Raw genomic sequence first — 27,275 nt, forward strand, 5'->3', positions numbered from 1 at the left:
TAATTCTATTTGGAAATGGATTGAGTATGTTGATAATGAAGCTTTTGGAGATTATTTGAATTTTTTAATATATCTTTAAGCGTGAATATCTCGACTTTTTAAATATTCATATACGGATATTGATATTTCTTGGGCAAACCACAGAGATATAACGTTGTACGATTATTATAGTATGAGAGGATCGTAGGAATTTATGTTACGATTGGGTAATATAAATGTAACAACTTTTTAATTACTTATCATATTTTTATTTTTCAATTAAATGGATTCTATTGTATTACTCGTAATGGCAAATTAATTACGGATGAATATAGTTATCGAACGATGTAATGATATATTATTAAATTAAAATAGATGGTTATTGATCGTTTTATACGAAGGATTTCATGTTGAAAAGTAGATTTGTGGGATGAATTATTTTTCGTGTCACAGTTTATTGGTTTTATTCGGTCGGAATTATGTGCGAGAACCTCGGTACTTGAAGAGGTTCTCGTGTAACCACGGTGTGTAAAATAGTATAATAAGACCGATTCCTGTTCTGTCTGACGCAATATCTTGATAAATTGCAGCGCAAGGAGTCGATTAAGATCTTGTCGATAATAAAGTGCCACGTTTAAATATATAATTAACAAACAAACTCGTTCTTTTAACTTTGGATCTTTCCTTTTTCATCTCTCGTGTGAAAGTACCGTTCACCAACTTCACATTGTACCACTTTGAAGAATACCGAAATATCAATGTTTTATGCAATAGTCTGTTAAGAAAAATATTTGCATAATCGATATTTTTAATTATATATAATTATAATATAATTAATTATAATATATGATAAATATATCTAAATCCAAAATTCGAACCTTCAAAATCCTGATTATCAACGTCCTCTCCAGCAATATCGTATTTTATGTTATCTCAAATCTTCAATAAAATCACCTATCCTTTCCCAAATCAATTCCTCTTCTCTCATCTATCTCATTATCTTCAAATTAAAGAAAACCATCGTTCCCATTGATCCATCGATTCACGTTCCTCTATTCTATATCGGGTGTCTTAAGTTTATCACCAAGAAAATCTTGTTTGTTTTTGAAAATATTAAAAATTTTTTGGATAAAAATTGAATGATTTCGAGTGGGGGTATAAGATGATGTGAATAATTTCATAGACGATACAAAGATCTTGAAATATAACTTTTATCCGAAACATTTTTTAATATTATTAAAAACAAGCGACATATTGCAAATAATAAAGTATATGAGACATATTCTATATCCTTTAGAATTAAGAAAAATGTTTGAAAATGATAAAAAAATACCTTGACAACAGGTAAGTACATAACAGGTAAGTATATAAAAGATAAGTAAAAAAAATAGGTAAGTACATTAAATTTCATAAAAATTCCACGTGCCACTTCTTCTTAAATTATATCCTCCTGATACAAAATCGAAAAATTTGCCAAAATACTATCAAAAATTTCGATTTTGTATTAGGAGAATATAATTCGCCAGGAGGTGCCACGTGAAATTTTTCTAAAAATCTCAAATTCTTTAAATTTTTGCCAAAATTTCGACTTTGTATTAGGAGAATATAATTCGCCAGGAGGTGGCACGTGAAATTTTTCTAAAAATCTCAAATTTTTTAAATTTTTTCCAAAATTTCGATTTTGTATTAGGAGAATATAATTCGAAAGGAGGTGGCACGTGAAATTTTTCTAAAAATCTTAAATTTTAAAAATTTTTGCCAAAATTACGACTTTGTATTAGGAGAATATAATTCGACAGGAGGTGGCACGTGAAATTTTTCTAAAAATCTCAAATTTTAAAAATTTTTGCCAAAATTTCGACTTTGTATTAGGAGAATATAATTCGACAGGAGGTGGCACGTGCAATTTTTCTAAAGATCTCAAATTTTAACTATTTTTGCCAAAATTTCGACTTTGTATTAGGAGAATATAATTCGAAAGGAGGTGGCACGTGAAATTTTTCTAGAAATCTCAAATTTTAAAAATTTTTGCCAAAATTTCGACTTTGTATTAGGAGAATATAATTCGACAGGAGGTGGCACGTGAAATTTTTCTAAAGATCTCAAATTTTAACAATTTTTGCCAAAATTTCGACTTTGTATTAGGAGAATATAATTCGACAGGAGGTGGCACGTGAAATTTTTCTAAAAATCTCAAATTTTAGAAATTTTTGCCAAAATTTCGACTTTGTATTAGGAGAATATAATTCGACAGGAGGTGGCACGTGAAATTTTTCTAAAGATCTCAAATTTTAACAATTTTTGCCAAAATTTCGACTTTGTATTAGGAGAATATAATTCGACAGGAGGTGGCACGTGAAATTTTTCTAAAGATCTCAAATTTTAACAATTTTTGCCAAAATTTCGACTTTGTATTAGGAGAATATAATTCGACAGGAGGTGGCACGTGCAATTTTTGTAAAAATCTCAAATTTTTTAAATTTTTGCCAAAATTTCGACTTTGTATTAGGAAAATATAATTCGACAGGAGGTGGCACGTGAAATTTTTCTAAAGATCTCAAATTTTAACAATTTTTGCCAAAATTACGACTTTGTATTAGGAGAATATAATTCGACAGGAGGTGGCACGTGAAATTTTTCTAAAAATCTCAAATTTTAAAAATTTTTGCCAAAATTACGACTTTGTATTAGGAGAATATAATTCGACAGGAGGTGGCACGTGCAATTTTTCTAAAGATCTCAAATTTTAACTATTTTTGCCAAAATTTCGACTTTGTATTAGGAGAATATAATTCGAAAGGAGGTGGCACGTGAAATTTTTCTAGAAATCTCAAATTTTAAAAATTTTTGCCAAAATTTCGACTTTGTATTAGGAGAATATAATTCGACAGGAGGTGGCACGTGAAATTTTTCTAAAGATCTCAAATTTTAACAATTTTTGCCAAAATTTCGACTTTGTATTAGGAGAATATAATTCGACAGGAGGTGGCACGTGAAATTTTTCTAAAAATCTCAAATTTTAGAAATTTTTGCCAAAATTTCGACTTTGTATTAGGAGAATATAATTCGACAGGAGGTGGCACGTGCAATTTTTCTAAAGATCTCAAATTTTAACAATTTTTGCCAAAATTTCGACTTTGTATTAGGAGAATATAATTCGACAGGAGGTGGCACGTGAAATTTTTCTAAAGATCTCAAATTTTAACAATTTTTGCCAAAATTTCGACTTTGTATTAGGAGAATATAATTCGACAGGAGGTGGCACGTGCAATTTTTGTAAAAATCTCAAATTTTTTAAATTTTTGCCAAAATTTCGACTTTGTATTAGGAAAATATAATTCGACAGGAGGTGGCACGTGAAATTTTTCTAAAGATCTCAAATTTTAACAATTTTTGCCAAAATTACGACTTTGTATTAGGAGAATATAATTCGACAGGAGGTGGCACGTGAAATTTTTCTAAAAATCTCAAATTTTAAAAATTTTTGCCAAAATTACGACTTTGTATTAGGAGAATATAATTCGACAGGAGGTGGCACGTGAAATTTTTCTAAAGATCTCAAATTTTAACAATTTTTGCCAAAATTTCGACTCTGTATTAGGAGAATATAATTCGACAAGAGGTGGCACGTGAAATTTTTCTAAAGATCTCAAATTTTAACAATTTTTGCCAAAATTTCGACTTTGTATTAGGAGAATATAATTCGACAGGAGGTGGCACGTGAAATTTTTCTAAAGATCTCAAATTTTAACAATTTTTGCCAAAATTTCGACTTTGTATTAGGAGAATATAATTCGACAGGAGGTGGCACGTGAAATTTTTCTAAAGATCTCAAATTTTAACAATTTTTGCCAAAATTTCGACTTTGTATTAGGAGAATATAATTCGACAGGAGGTGGCACGTGAAATTTTTCTAAAAATCTCAAATTTTTAAAATTTTTGCCAAAATTTCGTCTTTGTATTAGGAGAATATAATTCGAAAGGAGGTGGCACGTGAAATTTTTCTAAAAATCTCAAATTTTAAATATTTTTGCCAAAATTACGACTTTGTATTAGGAGAATATAATTCGACAGGAGGTGGCACGTGAAATTTTTCTAAAGATCTTAAATTTTAACAATTTTTGCCAAAATTACGACTTTGTATTAGGAGAATATAATTCGACAGGAGGTGGCACGTGAAATTTTTCTAAAAATCTCAAATTTTAAAAATTTTTGCCAAAATTACGACTTTGTATTAGGAGAATATAATTCGACAGGAGGTGGCACGTGAAATTTTTCTAAAGATCTCAAATTTTAACAATTTTTGCCAAAATTTCGACTTTGTATTAGGAGAATATAATTCGACAGGAGGTGGCACGTGAAATTTTTCTAAAAATCTCAAATTTTAACAATTTTTGCTAGAATTTCGACTTTGTATTAGGAGAATATAATTCGACAGGAGGTGGCACGTGAAATTTTTCTAAAAATCTCAAATTTTAACAATTTTTGCCAAAATTTCGACTTTGTATTAGGAGAATATAATTCGACAGGAGGTGGCACGTGAAATTTTTCTAAAAATCTCAAATTTTAAAAATTTTTGCCAAAATTACGACTTTTTATTAGGAGAATATAATTCGACAGGAGGTGGCACGTGAAATTTTTCTAAAGATCTCAAATTTTAACAATTTTTGCCAAAATTTCGACTTTGTATTAGGAGAATATAATTCGACAGGAGGTGGCACGTGAAATTTTTCTAAAAATCTCAAATTTTAACAATTTTTGCTAGAATTTCGACTTTGTATTAGGAGAATATAATTCGACAGGAGGTGGCACGTGCAATTTTTCTAAAAATCTCAAATTTTGAAACTTTTTGCCAAAATTTCGACTTTGTATTAGGAGAATATAATTCGACAGGAGGTGGCACGTGAAATTTTTCTAAAGATGTCAAATTTTAACAATTTTTGCCAAAATTTCGACTTTGTATTAGGAGAATATAATTCGACAGGAGGTGGCACGTGAAATTTTTCTAAAGATCTCAAATTTTAACAATTTTTGCCAAAATTTCGACTTTGTATTAGGAGAATATAATTCGACAGGAGGTGGCACGTGAAATTTTTCTAAAGATTTCAAATTTTAACAATTTTTGCCAAAATTTCGACTTTGTATTAGGAGAATATAATTCGACAGGAGGTGGCACGTGCAATTTTTCTAAAAATCTCAAATTTTAAAAATTTTTGCCAAAATTTCGACTTTGTATTAGGAGAATATAATTCGACAGGAGGTGGCACGTGAAATTTTTCTAAAGATCTCAAATTTTAACAATTCTTGCCAAAATTTCGACTTTGTATTAGGAGAATATAATTCGACAGGAGGTGGCACGTGAAATTTTTCTAAAAATCTCAAATTTTAAAAATTTTTGCCAAAATTACGACTTTGTATTAGGAGAATATAATTCGACAGGAGGTGGCACGTGAAATTTTCCTAAAAATCTCAAATTTTTAAAATTTTTGCCAAAATTACGACTTTGTATTAGGAGAATATAATTCGACAGGAGGTGGCACGTGAAATTTTTCTAAAAATCTCAAATTTTAACAATTTTTGCCAAAATTTCGACTTTGTATTAGGAGAATATAATTCGACAGGAGGTGGCACGTGCAATTTTTGTAAAAATCTCAAATTTTTTAAATTTTTGCCAAAATTTCGACTTTGTATTAGGAAAATATAATTCGACAAGAGGTGGCACGTGAAATTTTTCTAAAGATCTCAAATTTTAACAATTTTTGCCAAAATTACGACTTTGTATTAGCAGAATATAATTCGACAGGAGGTGGCACGTGAAATTTTTCTAAAAATCTCAAATTTTAGAAATTTTTGCCAAAATTTCGACTTTGTATTAGGAGAATATAATTCGACAGGAGGTGGCACGTGAAATTTTTCTAAAGATCTCAAATTTTAAAAATTTTTGCCAAAATTTCGACTTTGTATTAGGAGAATATAATTCAACAGGAGGTGGCACGTGAAATTTTTCTAAAAATCTCAAATTTTAAAAATTTTTGCCAAAATTTCGATTTTATATTAGGAGAATATAATTCGAAAGGAGGTGGCACGTGAAATTTTTCTAAAAATCTCAAATTTTAAAAATTTTTGCCAAAATTACGACTTTGTATTAGGAGAATATAATTCGACAGGAGGTGGTACGTGAAATTTTTCTAAAAATCTCAAATTTTAACAATTTTTGCCAAAATTTCGACTTTGTATTAGGAGAATATAATTCGACAGGAGGTGGCACGTGCAATTTTTCTAAAGATCTCAAATTTTAACTATTTTTGCCAAAATTTCGACTTTGTATTAGGAGAATATAATTCGAAAGGAGGTGGCACGTGAAATTTTTCTAGAAATCTCAAATTTTAAAAATTTTTGCCAAAATTTCGACTTTGTATTAGGAGAATATAATTCGAAAGGAGGTGGCACGTGAAATTTTTCTAGAAATCTCAAATTTTAAAAATTTTTGCCAAAATTTCGACTTTGTATTAGGAGAATATAATTCGACAGGAGGTGGCACGTGAAATTTTTCTAAAGATCTCAAATTTTAACAATTTTTTCCAAAATTTCGACTTTGTATTAGGAGAATATAATTCGACAGGAGGTGGCACGTGAAATTTTTCTAAAGATCTCAAATTTTAACAATTTTTGCCAAAATTTCGACTTTGTATTAGGAGAATATAATTCGACAGGAGGTGGCACGTGCAATTTTTCTAAAGATCTCAAATTTTAACTATTTTTGCCAAAATTTCGACTTTGTATTAGGAGAATATAATTCGAAAGGAGGTGGCACGTGAAATTTTTCTAGAAATCTCAAATTTTAAAAATTTTTGCCAAAATTTCGACTTTGTATTAGGAGAATATAATTCGACAGGAGGTGGCACGTGAAATTTTTCTAAAGATCTCAAATTTTAACAATTTTTGCCAAAATTTCGACTTTGTATTAGGAGAATATAATTCGACAGGAGGTGGCACGTGAAATTTTTCTAAAAATCTCAAATTTTAGAAATTTTTGCCAAAATTTCGACTTTGTATTAGGAGAATATAATTCGACAGGAGGTGGCACGTGCAATTTTTCTAAAGATCTCAAATTTTAACAATTTTTGCCAAAATTTTGACTTTGTATTAGGAGAATATAATTCGACAGGAGGTGGCACGTGAAATTTTTCTAAAGATCTCAAATTTTAACAATTTTTGCCAAAATTTCGACTTTGTATTAGGAGAATATAATTCGACAGGAGGTGGCACGTGAAATTTTTCAAAAGATCTCAAATTTTAACAATTTTTGCCAAAATTTCGTCTTTGTATTAGGAGAATATAATTCGACAGGAGGTGGCACGTGAAATTTTTCTAAAGATCTCAAATTTTAACAATTTTTGCCAAAATTTCGACTTTGTATTAGGAGAATATAATTCGACAGGAGGTGGCACGTGAAATTTTTCTAAAGATCTTAAATTTTAACAATTTTTGCCAAAATTTCGACTTTGTATTAGGAGAATATAATTCGACAGGAGGTGGCACGTGAAATTTTTCTAAAAATCTCAAATTTTAAAAATTTTTGCCAAAATTACGACTTTGTATTAGGAGAATATAATTCGACAGGAGGTGGCACGTGAAATTTTTCTAAAAATCTCAAATTTTAAAAATTTTTGCCAAAATTACGACTTTGTATTAGGAGAATATAATTCGACAGGAGGTGGCACGTGAAATTTTCCTAAAAATCTCAAATTTTAAAAATTTTTGCCAAAATTACGACTTTGTATTAGGAGAATATAATTCGACAGGAGGTGGCACGTGAAATTTTTCTAGAAATCTCAAATTTTAAAAATTTTTGCCAAAATTTCGACTTTGTATTAGGAGAATTTAATTCGACAGGAGGTGGCACGTGAAATTTTTCTAAAGATCTCAAATTTTAACAATTTTTGCCAAAATTTCGACTTTGTATTAGGAGAATATAATTCGACAGGAGGTGGCACGTGCAATTTTTGTAAAAATCTCAAATTTTTTAAATTTTTGCCAAAATTTCGACTTTGTATTAGGAAAATATAATTCGACAGGAGGTGGCACGTGAAATTTTTCTAAAAATCTCAAATTTTAAAAATTTTTGCCAAAATTTCGACTTTGTATTAGGAGAATATAATTCGACAGGAGGTGGCACGTGAAATTTTTCTAAAAATCTCAAATTTTAAAAATTTTTGCCAAAATTACGACTTTGTATTAGGAGAATTTAATTCGACAGGAGGTGGCACGTGAAATTTTCCTAAAAATCTCAAATTTTAAAAATTTTTGCCAAAATTACGACTTTCTATTAGGAGAATATAATTCGACAGGAGGTGGCACGTGAAATTTTTCTAAAAATCTCAAATTTTAAAAATTTTTGCCAAAATTACGACTTTGTATTAGGAGAATATAATTCGACAGGAGGTGGCACGTGAAATTTTTCTAAAGATCTCAAATTTTAACAATTTTTGCCAAAATTTCGACTTTGTATTAGGAGAATATAATTCGACAGGAGGTGGCACGTGAAATTTTTCTAAAGATCTCAAATTTTAACAATTTTTGCCAAAATTTCGACTTTGTATTAGGAGAATATAATTCGACAGGAGGTGGCACGTGCAATTTTTCTAAAGATCTCAAATTTTAACTATTTTTGCCAAAATTTCGACTTTGTATTAGGAGAATATAATTCGAAAGGAGGTGGCACGTGAAATTTTTCTAGAAATCTCAAATTTTAAAAATTTTTGCCAAAATTTCGACTTTGTATTAGGAGAATATAATTCGACAGGAGGTGGCACGTGAAATTTTTCTAAAGATCTCAAATTTTAACAATTTTTGCCAAAATTTCGACTTTGTATTAGGAGAATATAATTCGACAGGAGGTGGCACGTGAAATTTTTCTAAAAATCTCAAATTTTAGAAATTTTTGCCAAAATTTCGACTTTGTATTAGGATAATATAATTCGACAGGAGGTGGCACGTGCAATTTTTCTAAAGATCTCAAATTTTAACAATTTTTGCCAAAATTTCGACTTTGTATTAGGAGAATATAATTCGACAGGAGGTGGCACGTGAAATTTTTCTAAAGATCTCAAATTTTAACAATTTTTGCCAAAATTTCGACTTTGTATTAGGAGAATATAATTCGACAGGAGGTGGCACGTGAAATTTTTCTAAAAATCTCAAATTTTAGAAATTTTTGCCAAAATTTCGACTTTGTATTAGGATAATATAATTCGACAGGAGGTGGCACGTGAAATTTTTCTAAAGATCTCAAATTTTAACAATTTTTGCCAAAATTTCGACTTTGTATTAGGAGAATATAATTCGACAGGAGGTGGCACGTGAAATTTTTCTAAGGATCTCAAATTTTAACAATTTTTGCCAAAATTTCGACTTTGTATTAGGAGAATATAATTCGACAGGAGGTGGCACGTGCAATTTTTGTAAAAATCTCAAATTTTTTAAATTTTTGCCAAAATTTCGACTTTGTATTAGGAGAATATAATTCGACAGGAGGTGGCACGTGAAATTTTCCTAAAAATCTCAAATTTTAAAAATTTTTGTCAAAATTACGACTTTGTATTAGGAGAATATAATTCGACAGGAGGTGGCACGTGAAATTTTTCTAAAAATCTCAAATTTTAAAAATTTTTGCCAAAATTACGACTTTGTATTAGGAGAATATAATTCGACAGGAGGTGGCACGTGAAATTTTTCTAAAGATCTCAAATTTTAACAATTTTTGCCAAAATTTCGACTCTGTATTAGGAGAATATAATTCGACAGGAGGTGGCACATGAAATTTTTCTAAAGATCTCAAATTTTAACAATTTTTTCCAAAATTTCGACTTTGTATTAGGAGAATATAATTCGACAGGAGGTGGCACGTGCAATTTTTCTAAAGATCTCAAATTTTAACTATTTTTGCCAAAATTTCGACTTTGTATTAGGAGAATATAATTCGAAAGGAGGTGGCACGTGAAATTTTTCTAAAAATCTCAAATTTTAAAAATTTTTGCCAAAATTACGACTTTGTATTAGGAGAATATAATTCGACAGGAGGTGGCACGGAAATTTTTCTAAAGATCTCAAATTTTAACAATTTTTGCCAAAATTTCGACTTTGTATTAGGAGAATATAATTCGACAGGAGGTGGCACGTGCAATTTTTCTAAAGATCTCAAATTTTAACTATTTTTGCCAAAATTTCGACTTTGTATTAGGAGAATATAATTCGAAAGGAGGTGGCACGTGAAATTTTTCTAGAAATCTCAAATTTTAAAAATTTTTGCGAAAATTTCGTCTTTGTATTAGGAGAATATAATTCGACAGGAGGTGGCACGTGCAATTTTTCTAAAAATCTCAAATTTTAAAAATTTTTGCCAAAATTTCGACTTTGTATTAGGAAAATATAATTCGACAGGAGGTGGCACGTGAAATTTTTCTAAAAATCTCAAATTTTAAAAATTTTTGCCAAAATTTCGACTTTGTATTAGGAGAATATAATTCGAAAGGAGGTGGCACGTGAAATTTTTCTAAAAATCTCAAATTTTAAAAATTTTTGCCAAAATTTCGATTTTATATTTGGAGAATATAATTCGAAAGGAGGTGGCACGTGAAATTTTTCTAAAAATCTCAAATTTTAAAAATTTTTGCCAAAATTACGACTTTGTATTAGCAGAATATAATTCGACAGGAGGTGGCACGTGAAATTTTTCTAAAAATCTCAAATTTTAGAAATTTTTGCCAAAATTTCGACTTTGTATTAGGAGAATATAATTCGACAGGAGGTGGCACGTGAAATTTTTCTAAAGATCTCAAATTTTAACAATTTTTGCCAAAATTTCGACTTTGTATTAGGAGAATATAATTCGACAGGAGGTGGCACGTGCAACTTTTGTAAAAATCTCAAATTTTTTAAATTTTTGCCAAAATTTCGACTTTGTATTAGGAAAATATAATTCGACAGGAGGTGGCACGTGAAATTTTTCTAAAAATCTCAAATTTTAAAAATTTTTGCCAAAATTTCGATTTTATATTAGAAGAATATAATTCGAAAGGAGGTGGCACGTGAAATTTTTCTAAAAATCTCAAATTTTAAAAATTTTTGCCAAAATTACGACTTTGTATTAGGAGAATATAATTCGACAGGAGGTGGCACGTGAAATTTTTCTAAAAATCTCAAATTTTAAAAATTTTTGCCAAAATTACGACTTTGTATTAGGAGAATATAATTCGACAGGAGGTGGCACGTGAAATTTTTCTAAAAATCTCAAATTTTAAAAATTTTTGCCAAAATTACGACTTTGTATTAGGAGAATATAATTCGACAGGAGGTGGCACGTGAAATTTTCCTAAAAATCTCAAATTTTAAAAATTTTTGCCAAAATTACGACTTTGTATTAGGAGAATATAATTCGACAGGAGGTGGCACGTGAAATTTTTCTAAAAATCTCAAATTTTAAAAATTTTTGCCAAAATTACGACTTTGTATTAGCAGAATATAATTCGACAGGAGGTGGCACGTGAAATTTTTCTAAAGATCTCAAATTTTAACAATTTTTGCCAAAATTTCGACTTTGTATTAGGAGAATATAATTCGACAGGAGGTGGCACGTGCAATTTTTCTAAAAATCTCAAATTTTAAAAATTTTTGCCAAAATTTCGACTTTGTATTAGGAAAATATAATTCGACAGGAGGTGGCACGTGAAATTTTTCTAAAAATCTCAAATTTTAAAAATTTTTGCCAAAATTTCGACTTTGTATTAGGAGAATATAATTCGAAAGGAGGTGGCACGTGAAATTTTTCTAAAAATCTCAAATTTTAAAAATTTTTGCCAAAATTTCGATTTTATATTTGGAGAATATAATTCGAAAGGAGGTGGCACGTGAAATTTTTCTAAAAATCTCAAATTTTAAAAATTTTTGCCAAAATTACGACTTTGTATTAGCAGAATATAATTCGACAGGAGGTGGCACGTGAAATTTTTCTAAAAATCTCAAATTTTAGAAATTTTTGCCAAAATTTCGACTTTGTATTAGGAGAATATAATTCGACAGGAGGTGGCACGTGAAATTTTTCTAAAGATCTCAAATTTTAAAAATTTTTGCCAAAATTTCGACTTTGTATTAGGAGAATATAATTCAACAGGAGGTGGCACGTGAAATTTTTCTAAAGATTTCAAATTTTAACAATTTTTGCCAAAATTTCGACTTTGTATTAGGAGAATATAATTCGACAGGAGGTGGCACGTGAAATTTTCCTAAAAATCTCAAATTTTAAAAATTTTTGCCAAAATTTCGACTTTGTATTAGGAGAATATAATTCAACAGGAGGTGGCACGTGAAATTTTTCTAAAAATCTCAAATTTTAACAATTTTTGCCAAAATTTCGACTTTGTATTAGGAGAATATAATTCGACAGGAGGTGGCACGTGAAATTTTTCTAAAAATCTCAAATTTTAAAAATTTTTGCCAAAATTACGACTTTGTATTAGGAGAATATAATTCGACAGGAGGTGGCATGTGAAATTTTTCTAAAGATCTCAAATTTTAACAATTCTTGCCAAAATTTCGACTTTGTATTAGGAGAATATAATTCGACAGGAGGTGGCACGTGAAATTTTTCTAAAAATCTCAAATTTTAAAAATTTTTGCCAAAATTACGACTTTGTATTAGGAGAATATAATTCGACAGGAGGTGGCACGTGAAATTTTCCTAAAAATCTCAAATTTTAAAAATTTTTGCCAAAATTACGACTTTGTATTAGGAGAATATAATTCGACAGGAGGTGGCACGTGAAATTTTTCTAAAAATCTCAGATTTTAAAAATTTTTGCCAAAATTACGACTTTGTATTAGGAGAATATAATTCGACAGGAGGTGGCACGTGAAATTTTTCTAAAGATCTCAAATTTTAACAATTTTTGCCAAAATTTCGACTTTGTATTAGGAGAATATAATTCGACAGGAGGTGGCACGTGAAATTTTTCTAAAGATTTCAAATTTTAACAATTTTTGCCAAAATTTCGACTTTGTATTAGGAGAATATAATTCGACAGGAGGTGGCACGTGAAATTTTCCTAAAAATCTCAAATTTTAAAAATTTTTGCCAAAATTTCGACTTTGTATTAGGAGAATATAATTCAACAGGAGGTGGCACGTGAAATTTTTCTAAAAATCTCAAATTTTAACAATTTTTGCCAAAATTTCGACTTTGTATTAGGAGAATATAATTCGACAGGAGGTGGCACGTGAAATTTTTCTAAAAATCTCAAATTTTAAAAATTTTTGCCAAAATTACGACTTTGTATTAGGAGAATATAATTCGACAGGAGGTGGCATGTGAAATTTTTCTAAAGATCTCAAATTTTAACAATTTTTGCCAAAATTTCGACTTTGTATTAGGAGAATATAATTCGACAGGTGGTGGCACGTGAAATTTTCCTAAAAATCTCAAATTTTTTAAATTTTTGCCAAAATTTCGACTTTGTATTAGGAGAATATAATTCGACAGGAGGTGGCACGTGAAATTTTTCTAAAGATTTCAAATTTTAACAATTTTTGCCAAAATTTCGACTTTGTATTAGGAGAATATAATTCGACAGGAGCTGGCACGTGCAGTTTTTCTAAAAATCTCAAATTTTAAAAATTTTTGCCAAAATTTCGGCTTTGTATTAGGAGAATATAATTCGACAGGAGGTGGCACGTGAAATTTTTCTAAAGATTTCAAATTATAACAATTTTTGCCAAAATTTCGACTTTGTATTAGGAGAATATAATTCGACAGGAGGTGGCACGTGAAATTTTTCTAAAGATCTCAAATTTTAACAATTTTTGCCAAAATTTCGACTTTGTATTAGGGAATATAATTCGACAGGAGGTGGCACGTGAAATTTTTCTAAAGATCTCAAATTTTAACAATTTTTGCCAAAATTTCGACTTTGTATTAGGAGAATATAATTCGACAGGAGGTGGCACGTGAAATTTTTCTAAAGATCTCAAATTTTAACAATTTTTGCCAAAATTTCGACTTTGTATTAGGAGAATATAATTCGACAGGAGGTGGCACGTGCAATTTTTGTAAAAATCTCAAATTTTTTAAATTTTTGCCAAAATTTCGACTTTGTATTAGGAAAATATAATTCGACAGGAGGTGGCACGTGAAATTTTTCTAAAAATCTCAAATTTTAAAAATTTTTGCCAAAATTTCGACTTTGTATTAGTAGAATATAATTCGAAAGGAGGTGGCACGTGAAATTTTTCTAAAAATCTCAAATTTTAAAAATTTTTGCCAAAATTTCGATTTTATATTAGGAGAATATAATTCGACAGGAGGTGGCACGTGAAATTTTTCTAAAAATCTCAAATTTTAAAAATTTTTGCCAAAATTTCGACTTTGTATTAGGAGAATATAATTCGACAGGAGGTGGCACGTGAAATTTTTCTAAAAATTCAAATTTTTTAAATTTTTTCCAAAATTTCGACTTTGTGTTAGGAGAATATAATTCGACAGGAGGTGGCACGTGCAATTTTTCTAAAAATCTCAAATTTTTTAAATTTTTTCCAAAATTTCGACTTTGTGTTAGGAGAATATAATTCGACAGGAGGTGGCACGTGAAATTTTTCTAAAGATCTCAAATTTTAAAAATTTTTGCCAAAATTTCGACTTTGTATTAGGAGAATATAATTCGACAGGAGGTGGCACGTGAAATTTTTCTAAAGATCTCAAATTTTAACAATTTTTGCCAAAATTTCGACTTTGTATTAGGAGAATATAATTCGAAAGGAGGTGGCACGTGAAATTTTTCTAAAAATCTCAAATTTTAAAAATTTTTGCCAAAATTTCGACTTTGTATTAGGAGAATATAATTCGACAGGAGGTGGCACGTGAAATTTTTCTAAAAATTCAAATTTTTTAAATTTTTTCCAAAATTTCGACTTTGTGTTAGGAGAATATAATTCGACAGGAGGTGGCACATGCAATTTTTCTAAAAATCTCAAATTTTTTAAATTTTTTCCAAAATTTCGACTTTGTGTTAGGAGAATATAATTCGACAGGAGGTGGCACGTGAAATTTTTCTAAAGATCTCAAATTTTAAAAATTTTTGCCAAAATTTCGACTTTGTATTAGGAGAATATAATTCGACAGGAGGTGGCACGTGAAATTTTTCTAAAGATCTCAAATTTTAACAATTTTTGCCAAAATTTCGACTTTGTATTAGGAGAATATAATTCGACAGGAGGTGGCACGTGCAATTTTTGTAAAAATCTCAAATTTTTTAAATTTTTGCCAAAATTTCGACTTTGTATTAGGAAAATATAATTCGACAGGAGGTGGCACGTGAAATTTTTCTAAATATCTCAAATTTTAACAATTTTTGCCAAAATTTCGACTTTGTATTAGGAGAATATAATTCGACAGGAGGTGGCACGTGCAATTTTTCTAAAGATCTCAAATTTTAACAATTTTTGCCAAAATTTCGACTTTGTATTAGGAGAATATAATTCGAAAGGAGGTGGCACGTGAAATTTTTCTAAAAATCTCAAATTTTAAAAATTTTTGCCAAAATTTCGACTTTGTATTAGGAGAATATAATTCGATAGGAGGTGGCACGTGCAAGTTTTGTAAAAATCTCAAATTTTTTAAATTTTTGCCAAAATTTCGACTTTGTATTAGGAGAATATAATTCGACAGGAGGTGGCACGTGCAATTTTTCTAAAGATCTCAAATTTTAACAATTTTTGCCAAAATTTCGACTTTGTATTAGGAGAATATAATTCGAAAGGAGGTGGCACGTGAAATTTTTCTAGAAATCTCAAATTTTAAAAATTTTTGCCAAAATTTCGACTTTGTATTAGGAGAATATAATTCGAAAGGAGGTGGCACGTGAAATTTTTCTAAAAATCTCAAATTTTAAAAATTTTTGCCAAAATTACGACTTTGTATTAGGAGAATATAATTCGACAGGAGGTGGCACGGAAATTTTTCTAAAGATCTCAAATTTTAACAATTTTTGCCAAAATTTCGACTTTGTATTAGGAGAATATAATTCGACAGGAGGTGGCACGTGCAATTTTTCTAAAAATCTCAAATTTTAAAAATTTTTGCCAAAATTTCGACTTTGTATTAGGAGAATATAATTCGAAAGGAGGTGGCACGTGAAATTTTTCTAATATCTCAAATTTTAACAATTTTTGCCAAAATTTCGACCTTGTATTAGGAGAATATAATTCGACAGGAGGTGGCACGTGAAATTTTTCTAAATATCTCAAATTTTAACAATTTTTGCCAAAATTTCGACCTTGTATTAGGAGAATATAATTCGACAGGAGGTGGCACGTGAAATTTTTCTAAAAATCTCAAATTTTAAAAATTTTTGCCAAAATTTCGATTTTGTATTAGAAGAATATAATTTGAAGGTGGCACGTGAAATTTTTCTAAAAATTACAAGTCAAAATTTTTTGGCGAATTTTCTAACTTTGTATCAGGAGAATATAATCTTGGAAAAAGTGGCACATGAAAATTTTCTAATATTATTGAAAAAAAGAATTTTTATGAAATTTTATATACTTACCTGGATACTTACCTTTATACTGTTGTAGCTGCTATTTTTTTTCTTAGGTGTTTGTCTCATTTTTTAAACAGTTTACTTAATTCTAAAGATATTTATCTTTTGTGATAAAAATTCAATTTTATATCTGGAATATTTCATTTATTTTTCATAAAAAATGATAAATAATTTAGATAAAAATTGTATGGTTTCAAACTATAGTAATAACTTTGATAGTAATAAGTTTTTTATAGGTAATCGCATAAAGAATTAATGAAAATTAACTTTATTTTTAAATGGAATTATATGTTTTTTAATTCATGAAATGAGTTTTGACATTTTTTACAAAAAAATATTGGCGATATATGTTGAGAAATAATTAGTTTACGAAATATTTATTAATAATTAAATTTCTATGACTAATTACTCTTTGTTATAAATGGTTAAGTATCTGCATCTGCTTATGCATTAAAAAAACAAAATTAATCTTCATATGATTTTTATATATCCGTCTATAAAATTAATCATCTTATACACCATTCGAAACCATCCAATTTTTATCTGAAAAATTTTTTAATATTTCCAAAAATAAGCGAAACATTTGAGAAGATAAAGTTACGTGGAACACCCAGTATACAATACAGTTTAATATTTCCAATCCAAAAGCTAAATCTAACCCAAATCGAAACTCAATTTCGCGAGTGTCAATCAAACTTCGATACTTATGCAACACAAAATGGAGAACGATCAATCTAATTCGATTCGTAAAAAAAAAAAAAAAAAGAAAAAGAAAGAGAAAGATTGCGAGCAAAAGATGGCGAATAAAAGACAAAGAAATCCGCGTGGAGAGACGATCGTGGCGCGAGGTCGTGGCACACGCTCGAGGGATATGAACGAGCGAATAGGTTGAGGGTCGTGAGTGGCCGTTGACCCTGCGTGTGTACCTGCGCGAAGCGGAGTGGCGAGTGTTCGTACCGACCACCTAGACAGGCTAGAGTCCACATTGGTAATAGCTTCTCTAGACTACCGACCTTCCACTCGTAAAAACAAATATTTATGGACACCGCACCGGCCGGTGAAGAACGTCGCCCGAGCCCTTGAGCGCTCGAACGTTTCATGCGGTCGGGACAGGTGTGGATTGTTAATTGGTCGCTAAACCAAAGTTTATTTTGGGACATTGCCAAACTGTGGTTAGTGGAGAAAAATAATATTTAAGAAGAAACATAGTGGATTAGAGAAGCTAATTTTAGGAGATTAGTAGTTCTAAAAGAAGATTTGACATATGAAGTTTATAGGTTATGTCTTAGAATATCTCTTAATCTTTCCAATATTATTTTTCGATATTTCGACGCGAAAGAGATTATATCGTAAATCAAAATTGATTACCAATGATCAATCCGTGATCACAAATTTCCTAGAACATGTAATTCATGCTATCCAATCAAACGATCGGTGTTTAATGAGCCTCTATGTACCGATCGAGGCAAACTTAATCGCATGTTTATGTCTCGATAAAACTACCACGATTTTTGAAGCCTTGAATTAATCCTTGATTATCTACGATTATTTCTTTCTGATCGACCATCGACACTCTTCTACACGGATCTCTAGCGTCTATGATCTATTGTTGTATCTCGAAGCAACGATCTTTCGCTAATTATATCACTTGTCCGTATTTTTGTTGCAGTACCCGGCCAGTGCATCCAGTGAACTTTTGCCAGAGAACAGAACTAATACTAGTTTCGAACCACCTGGTACTCTACCAGCGAATGCGGAAAATATTTCACCAGCTGCGAAGGATCTATTGAAACGACTGCTACAACCGGATCCTTGCTTGAGGTTGAGGTCTCTGTTAAGTCTGCAGAGGATTGCTTTCTACATGGGTTACAATTTGCACAGTTATATGCAAAAGAAGGTATGAAAATTGGATTTTATTGAATCTTGTGTAATTTAATGAAATTTGAACCTATGTTTTCTTAGTTCTAAAAAGCTTTTCAAATTTTTGATTAACGTGACGTATTGTAATGAACAATGATTTTGTTTTATGTTTCAACAAATTAATTTGCATAATTTTTGACGCAAAATGAAAGAGGTTAAAAAATTTTTCGAATAATTTATTTTTCATATTTTTATACAGGAATCTCCGTTCCGTCTGCTAGGACGAAAAGTCGAAATTGAGCAGGAAAGAAGGATCAAAGAATTTTCCACGTTCAATTCCTCTTTGGCAGACAGTATATCTCGTGGCGAAGATCGATAATCTCGTCAATGTGATTGTTATTAGCAACATTGTGTTTAGTCACTTAGCTAATGCCATATTGATTTTGGACAAAAAGATGTTCCCTAGTTATTTTTTTATTTTATTTTTTTTTTTATTACGTTAGCTTGTTGCTCGTCGTAGACTTATTATATAGAGCAACGTCGTCGATGCCATCCATTACTTTTTAAGCGAATCAATTTAACATGGATTTTTAAACTCTATTTTATATAACTCGTTGTAAAATATGAATCTCTTTATCCTCTGGTGCTATTTTTTGATGAAAATTGTCGCGAAGAATTCAGAGGTTTTTTTTATCGTATATTTTTAAGAATAAATTGCGAAGCTTTTGTACCGTGAAAGAAAAATGTTTAATACGTCAATGTGCGATTGTAGCTTCTGTGTGCAGGTTGTACTGCTTTATACCCCATTGGTGGTGATAACGCATCGTGTGAAAATAAAAATAAACATATGAAAGTAAAATGTATCCAATTATGATATAAAAATAAAATGTCTTTATGAATGTGCAATTTCTCGAGTTTTTATCTTTTATATCCCTACCTTTTACACCAGAAAGCTGCTCGACAACTTAATGAATCCTTGTTGGAATTATGTTTCAGGAGTATATCGTGAGAAATTCGCGGTTGGTCTCAGTTTACAAAAGTTTTAATTTTTTTAAGAATAGTTAACAGTATTTTTGTTACAGTATTTCATCGATAATACAATAAATTGCGATAAATCGTAGTGCGTACAAACTAACAACAAAAAACAAAACGAATCTGGATCGAAAAACGCAGCGTCTTTTTCTTTTTTTCTCATCTTCTTCATCTTATTCGTTTCTTCATTTTGAAATCAATCATTTTGAGAACAGTTTCTTTTTCTTTTTCTTTTTTTTTTTTTTAAATCTTTCTTTTTGAAGATTTGTTGCTTCGTCTTCGTTCATTTTCGTGCGTTTCAATTTTTCAATTTTTTCGCTTTTTGTTCCTTCTTCATAGACGTTGGGGGCGGGAGACAGTTCCTTTTCCCCGGAGTGCAATCAATCGAAGTTTTTATGGTATAATAATAATTATATATACATTATTATTCTTACACTTAGAGGGTTTCTCGATATATAATACAACGCATTCCTTCATATTACGTCCCGAATGACGCGTCGGCAAGCGATCACTGGTCGAATGTTTCTTTCTCACGCTTGAATAAAACACAAATAAAAAAAAAAAGGTTATTAAAAACGTTATTAAAAAAAAAAATAATAAATCATCGACAAAAACATCCCTCAAAAATAATACAATTCATTGTAATTCGAAGGATCACAAGAAATCTCTGTTCAAATAACACTTTTAAAAGAAACAATTTAAAAAAAAAAATAAGACTCGTCTCTTAAAATATAAAATTTAAAGAAAATGTACCACGCTTTTTATCATTCATCCGATTCACACGATGAACTTGTTTTAAACAATAATAAATATAGGTAATTTTATCAACAGCCAATACACGTATATAAATATATAGACAAGTCGATTAAAAGAAGCTCAATGTTCGATGAATTAAAAGGAGATAAGATATATATAAAATTAAAATGTTTCGTGCTTAAAATCAACGAGATCGTAGAAATTTTTCGACGTGCCAGAGATCGTTCGCGGGACGCGTCCGCGTTTTACAAAATTCGTCACCCACCCGCGAAAAGCCGACGAAAACACACGTTTCTCGCCATATTATTTATTTTCCTCGACATAAAACCGAGCCCTCGAGGAGGCCACGGTTAATCGCCGGCTGGGCGCGCATTCGACTTCGTTTACAAAATCGAAACGAAATTCAATAATTACGTCTATTTTTTTTTTCTTTTTTTTTTTATATAACTGCTTCCACTCCGCGAATCGCGGAGTCGTTTTGGTAAAAATCCTTTGGGCTAGCCGCAGACACTGGTCTCGCGCCATTTTGTTCTCTTTTGTTTCGCCTCTTCGCTATGTTTCTTCTCCTCTAACTCTATTTTCCACTACAAAAGTGGGAGGAGACCATTTCAGGTTCTCCTCGTTTTTTGCTATTTTTTTTTTTTCTTTTTTAAATCGTTCGAAAATCCGTCCGGTGAATATTGTTGTTTCGTTGGAGAGATCAAGCAGATTGAGCAGAAGTAAGGAAAATCGCGAGACCAGCGACTGAAAGCCGTGAAAAGCCCGTTCGTAGCTACGAGGGTGCTTCTCTTAGCGATCACAATCGATCACTAAATCGGTTTGCTCGTCGCACGAGATTAATTGGCATACATACGTTCTTCCGCTCGCATTCTCTCTCGCTCTTTCATTCCGCTTCACGCTCCCTTAAATTACGAGTTATCTTATTGTTGTTACTGTTTTCTTCGTTATTGTTTAATTATAGCGCACTATCGTAAGAGATTATGATACAAGTAGAATCGGCCGTGTTTGGCACGGCCACCGCGACAATTTCTTTTTACAGCCTCACTTCATTTCCCCCTCTTTTAGTTCCACCTTCTCTCTCGCTGTGTAGATGGCGCCCTCGAGTTAACACGCTCCGCGCAGATTCTCTTAAGTTTTTGTATTCTTTTGGCAAACAACGCTTTTGGATAGTTGTCGATTCGAAATTAATATTTAATTTAGATACTTATTTTTTTATTCCTTCTCAATCGGGATATAATTGTCAAATGAGAAATTTAAAGCGACATAGTTAAAGATTTGCTCTTTAAAATTCTTTGAAAAGATTGACGAATAATTTATAAATTTATAAATTTTAAAATAGACACCAATACTATCTCTTATAATTCTTCCTCTTTTCCAATATTTTTTTTTTATCGTACATTTATTTTTTAAAATAAAAGAAATAGAATCGTCAAATAGTTTTTCACAAATACAAATACTTTCACTGGCAAATCGATGGCAAAGCTTAAACGTTCAAAGCGTTAATTGCCAATTATTAATTTACACACACACGCACACATACACACACACGCACGCATACACAAACGTACATACGTTGTTACACGTATTATTATTAGAACAGATTATCGCAAATATTCGCGGAGCGTGTAGAAATCGAGGACACTTGTAAAAGAGCAAATCGAAATTGCACAAATGGCAAAGATGGCGGAGAGCAAAAAAGTTAATGGCGAATTTCGATGGATTCGATCGATCGATCGATCGATCGTGGCAGAGACATTCGTTAATATGAGAAGAGGATATTCGTTGCGAGAGGGGAATAATCTGCATTTTCGGTTTGCTCTGAAAACGTCTGGGAAACGTCCTCTGGTTCGATCATCGTGAACGATCGACACGAAAAGTGACGCTTGTCAGCGCTGACAAATTATCTTTTCATCGCGCCTCTCCTACGCAAATCATGCTACATAATAATAATAATAATAATATTAATAATGATAGAATAATAATTAGAGAATCATAATAATTCGAATATAATAATGATATAATAATAAAAAATAATAATAATAATCACGCAGACTGGACAGGGCGCGGCGAAAATATCCAACAATTGTTCATCCGGTTCGCTTTTAACGCAAAAAATTTTTTCTCCCTTCTTCTTTTTCTTCTTCTTCTCGTTTCTTGTTTCTTTCTTATTTTTTCTTTTTTTTTTGTACACAAAATACCAACTATCTGTGCTGGAAAACGCACATACTGCTTGTACGCCTCGATATAATAATATATATATATGTATATATATATATATCTATGTATATATGTATAATATTTATATATGTATATGGTGTGTATCGCTCGCGTTTAGGGCGTCATTTTTCTTCATCATCTTTTTTTTTCTTATCCTCGTTTATCTAATATCAAATATTTATAATTATATTCACTCGTTCTGCCATGCGTAATATCGTTTAGCGTGTAGCGTGGATCACTACTGCGATGTGTTTTACAATGCGCTCTCTTTTTTATCTTTGAATCTTTTTTCCTTTTTTTTTTTTTTTCCTAATCATTCGTCACGCCTAAAAAATCGCCTCGTCTCTTCTCTCCGTTCAATTATTTACAATCGTTTATATTTATTTAAATCGTTATATGTTTCGCTTTTCGTGTTTTGTACACGTCGCTCCTAAAATCATCCGTCCTCGAGAGTGGCTCCTCTATGACGAAAATGGTGGAAAAATTATTCGGGGAAAGAAAGAAAAAAATACATATATATATAAAAAAATAAAAAACAAAAAAAAAAGAAGAAATAGAAGAAAAAAGTAAAGAAAGGAAAATGAGAAAACGTCGTCGAGTAGAATTTCACATTTGTTCCATGCTCTCTCCTCGACTTTTTTCCCCATTTTCACTCTCATCCTCCTTCTCCTCCTCCTCCTCCTCCTCAAAAAAAAAAAGAAATTTCGTTTTCAATTCTTCTCTAAAATACTATCGATCTTCAACGACCTGCTCTCTCGCTCGTTCTTTACCCTCGTGCATTTTCTCTACTCTCTCGAATATAATTAAAACACTCTCACGCATACGGTGTCAACACATGCATACAACACGCATCAGGCAACCCGGAAATTAATGGATATATTTGTTCGACTACACGGTAGCCACAGCGCTCGACCAATGGAACGAGAGAGACGCTTCATCTCCCTACCTTACATTGTTCCTTTAATCACCTGCGTCTCCGTGGTTCTAGCTTAAAGAAAGTTTTCGTATTTCACCCTATTTCCCTCCTACTTTCTCCTGAACCGTCGTCCTCTCCATTCTGCCCGACACCTTCTCGATCGCGAAGTTGAAAAATTCTTTTTTATTTTTTTACTCCATTTTTCTTTTTTTTTCTTGTTTTTTTTTCTTTTTTTTCTTTTTCTCTTTTAAATTTTCTTTGCTTCTTTGCTTATAGTATCGAACAACTGAGTTCACCTACGGGTTTACGAGAGAGATCGACCATCCGATCCTCTCACCCCATTGGACGATCGTTAAAACTAAGTTACTATTTTAGAAGGAAAATCGACACGCCGTCACGACTTACGTCCGCAGCGGAAAACTCGCACAATTAAATTATCCTGATATCGATGGAGATTCGTAGGATCGAGTTCCAAACGTTAAATTAAAATTCTTGAAAATTTTCTTGACCGGAAAAATTGGATATAACTATTTTACTGATATTTTCTTTTATTAATTCTTTTGTCGCATCGCGACTTTAATATCTTCTTATCTTCAAATTATTTTAAAAGAAAAGTATAAAATAGAAATGATACGAGTATAAAATAGAATAGATACGAGTTTCAATATATTTTACCAATAAATTACAATTAAAAAATCGTTATCTTAGTAATTTCGCTTTCGATATATCTCAGCTCAGACTTCGATTCTTTCTTTTTGTCATTTCTCGATCACACGAAGTTCATCGAAACAGAGGATAGGTTCGACGAGTTCCCCCAAAATTTTCGATTTGGTTTCGACGCGAATTCACGCGAGCTTTATATCGATCACATGCTGCAAAGACAGGAAGCTTCGAGGGGAGGGGCATTAAGCGTGCAAGACATCGAAACACGTTTCGATTCTCTCGATTTTTTCCTTTTTTTTTTTTTTTTTCTCTCCTCTTTCGTAAGAAAACGCTTTTCTCTTTTGATCTAATCCGATTAAATTACAATGTCTACGTGTTTAACTAATCAAATCACCGATTCTCTCTCTACTCTACTCGATCAATTTTTAGAAGAACTATCTGATATTCGTAGACAAATATTTATATTTATATATATATATATATATTTATATATATATTTTTTTTTCTTTTTTGTTTCAAGATCGATGCTTCCACGATCGAAACGCGTGATCGAAAATCAACGAGGATCGCAGTGATGATAATAACAATAATAATAACTACTAAAATACGCGCTATGTATATTATTTCTGTACAAAGTATGTGTACGTGTATGTGTAAAATTGCACAATTGCATTTTTCTTCCTTTCTCCAATACTTTTTCTTTTTCTCTCTCTCTCATCGTGTCGTCGAGAACAGAGAGAGGGAGAGAGAAGAGAGAGAAGAGAGAGAGAGAGAGAGAAAATGAGGTTTTATATTTTATTATCTCTCCACGTCACTTCTTTTTCTCTTTCTTCTTCTTTTCTTCGCTGTTTCTATCTGTGTGTCTGTGTCTGTGTATGTGTGTGTGTGTGTATTATAGTATATGTCAATAAGCGTTTGCTCCTCAAGGCAGCTCCGCAAATAGAAATAGTGATACCTGGCAGTAAAAAGGAAAAATAGTTTGTCTTGTCAATTCGAACAAGATTGTCATAGATATTATTCGCACACTGTTTCGATTTCAATATTAACACGCCTCTGTCCGCGCATAAAAATGGAACAATGCTTAATTATAATTAAACTACGTAACGGGTTAGCGATTTAAAAATGTCGATTAAAATCACGGTCCGTGGAATTATATATCGATAAATCACATAATAGCCGCCATTATACCGCACAAGCTTGCGTTATATTCTCTAATGTCTGTGTATTATTTTCTCTTAAGTATTTTTTCCCTTAATTTTTGTTCGTAAATATATTTTTCGTCGATAAAAAAAGAAGACAACGAAGTGTTTCTCGCTTATATTTCGTTGAAAAAACTCTTCCCTTCATGATAATAATAATTCTCTATTTTTTCCCCCCTCTTTCTTTCTTTCTTTTTTTTTTTTTTTTTTTTTTTTTTTTTACTTTAAACGTCAACATATAAAAATATCTCAAACACTAACGCATTTTTAAACAACTAAATCGAAAGCTAAATCAATCTTCCTTATCGACGACGTTCTTCCTCGTTTTTCTTTCTTTTCCTTTTTCTTCTTTTTTCTTTAATCCATTTATCGTGATACACACATATGTCACGTTTCTCACGTCGAATTTGAGTATTTTGCAAACTATCCGCAAAGATATTATCACACACGAGCGCTAAAGTGAGGGTGACTAAAACATTTCTTCTTAGGAATCGTTTTTTTTCTTTTTTTTTTCTTTTTTTCACGTATACGCGTTTCATGCCAGGTGACACTGACGAGCTAGCTTGATGGCAAAAAGAGAATTTTTTTATGGTGTTTTACAATCTATGGAAAGATTCGTTCACACGAGAGCTCACGCCATAATGTTATTTATTCCTTTTTTTTCTTCTTCTTCTTTTTTTTTGTTTTTCGCCAAAGAAATTTTCTCGACGAAGAAGAATCATTTAAAGAATTCTCCTCATAGATCATCGCTACCTTTCTATCGTTTGTCATCGATCTAGCTACATCCAATGTGTTACATATGTTTAATTCGCATATTATCTTAAAATTTATCCGAAAGTTTTACATACTCAAACATACTTCTCTCTCTCTCTCTTTGTCTCTTTCTTTTTTTTCTCGATTAAATATATCTCGATAAAAGTGTAATTAACGATAAACTATTGAGAGAGTTGACTTCGGCAAAGTTTCGCTGACGAGAAGGAGCGTCAACGTCGAGTGTAACGAGAGCGATCAACCCCTCTCCCTCCCACCCTTTTGTTCTTGAACGAAGCGAACTTCGCTCGTACAAAATACGTGTCTTATTCATTATACAAGTAGAACAACGCTTTTTTTGATTCTCTATAAATTGCGAAATATCTAACCTTTTTTTCTATATTTTTCAAATAATACTATTCCACTCTTTTCCCCCTTTTTATCCTTATTATTTTTTTTTTTTATCTCTATTTTTACTTTTGGCATCGAAAGAATGCAAAATTGCTCGAAAAGATATTCATGCTGGACAATGTACGGTTCTCCGATATACGATAAAAGGACGAACTTTTATTATTTATGGAATAAGCTCAGGTGTGAACGAGCCTTTTTTTAAGAAATCAGCGAGTGACCCGACGCGACTTCCCTCGTTCGTTCATTTTTATTCATTCATTCGTCTATTTTTTCCTTCCTTTCCTCTCCCTTATACTTTTCCCCCTTTCGTTTTAATTAAACTCGATGGGACGGGCCACCCTATATCACAAATCTTCGTCGACGTCGTGGAGAAGACGTTCGTCGTCAGGGCGGATGGCGGATGACCCGAATGATGGTGGAGGATGATGAGAAGACGCGATGCATGGGCACGATGACGACGAGAGGAGGGCAACGACGACGAACGACGACGACGACGACGACGACGACGACGACGACGAATGAAAACACGACGTCGACAGCAACTTTTTCATAAAAAAGAAACCACCGTCGCCCGATTTATCGTAAAACGGGTAGTATAAGTGTTGTAACCGAACCCCTCCCCCCCCCCCTCCCCGGGCACGTGAAACTACCCCTCGGTAGCCACGATCAACCGAGGGGGCGGTTTTTTCTTTTTTTTTTAAATTTTTCTTTTTTATCCAGCCTCGACGCGAGGCCACCACACTGCACCTTCACCTATACCCGCACCACACTGTAGCACCTCAACACATTGCAATTGTCATGGCCTATGGAACCTGAAACCGAGGAGAATACAGATATTCTAAGGGATGTCGAGTATATATCCTATAGTTGGTGTTGGAATTTCGTTGGCGTGTGGTCGAT

General features: G+C 31.5%; 2 protein-coding genes across 11 annotated transcripts in view; one reads left to right on the forward strand and one right to left on the reverse strand.

Moving 5' to 3' along the window:
* Window positions 1-19,337, forward strand: part of S6KL (ribosomal protein S6 kinase like) — an 80,528-nt gene extending 61,191 nt beyond the window's left edge. For all 3 annotated transcript variants that reach the window (XM_086909585.1, XM_086909586.1, XM_086909584.1), the window contains exons 9-10: window positions 18,241-18,468; window positions 18,691-19,337. In XM_086909585.1, the coding sequence (XP_086765711.1) occupies window positions 18,241-18,468; window positions 18,691-18,810 (348 nt within the window). In that variant the 3' untranslated portion in view covers window positions 18,811-19,337. The remainder of the gene's footprint in view (window positions 1-18,240; window positions 18,469-18,690) is intronic.
* Window positions 19,338-27,009: 7,672 nt separating this feature from the next.
* Window positions 27,010-27,275, reverse strand: part of LOC100871677 (phosphatase and actin regulator 2) — a 310,790-nt gene continuing 310,524 nt past the window's right edge. For 7 of the 8 annotated variants that reach the window (XM_086909575.1, XM_086909578.1, XM_086909577.1 and 4 more), the window contains one exon: window positions 27,016-27,187. In XM_086909575.1, the coding sequence (XP_086765701.1) occupies window positions 27,172-27,187 (16 nt within the window). In that variant the 3' untranslated portion in view covers window positions 27,016-27,171. Of the gene's footprint in view, window positions 27,188-27,275 lie in introns of all 8 variants that reach the window. The other variant, XM_086909573.1, reaches the window with a different exon arrangement.

The sequence above is a fragment of the Apis florea genome, unplaced genomic scaffold (genome assembly GCF_048593485.1).
Source record: "Apis florea isolate Af1SG1 unplaced genomic scaffold, ASM4859348v1 contig_3158_pilon, whole genome shotgun sequence".
NCBI classification, from domain to species: domain Eukaryota; kingdom Metazoa; phylum Arthropoda; class Insecta; order Hymenoptera; family Apidae; genus Apis; species Apis florea.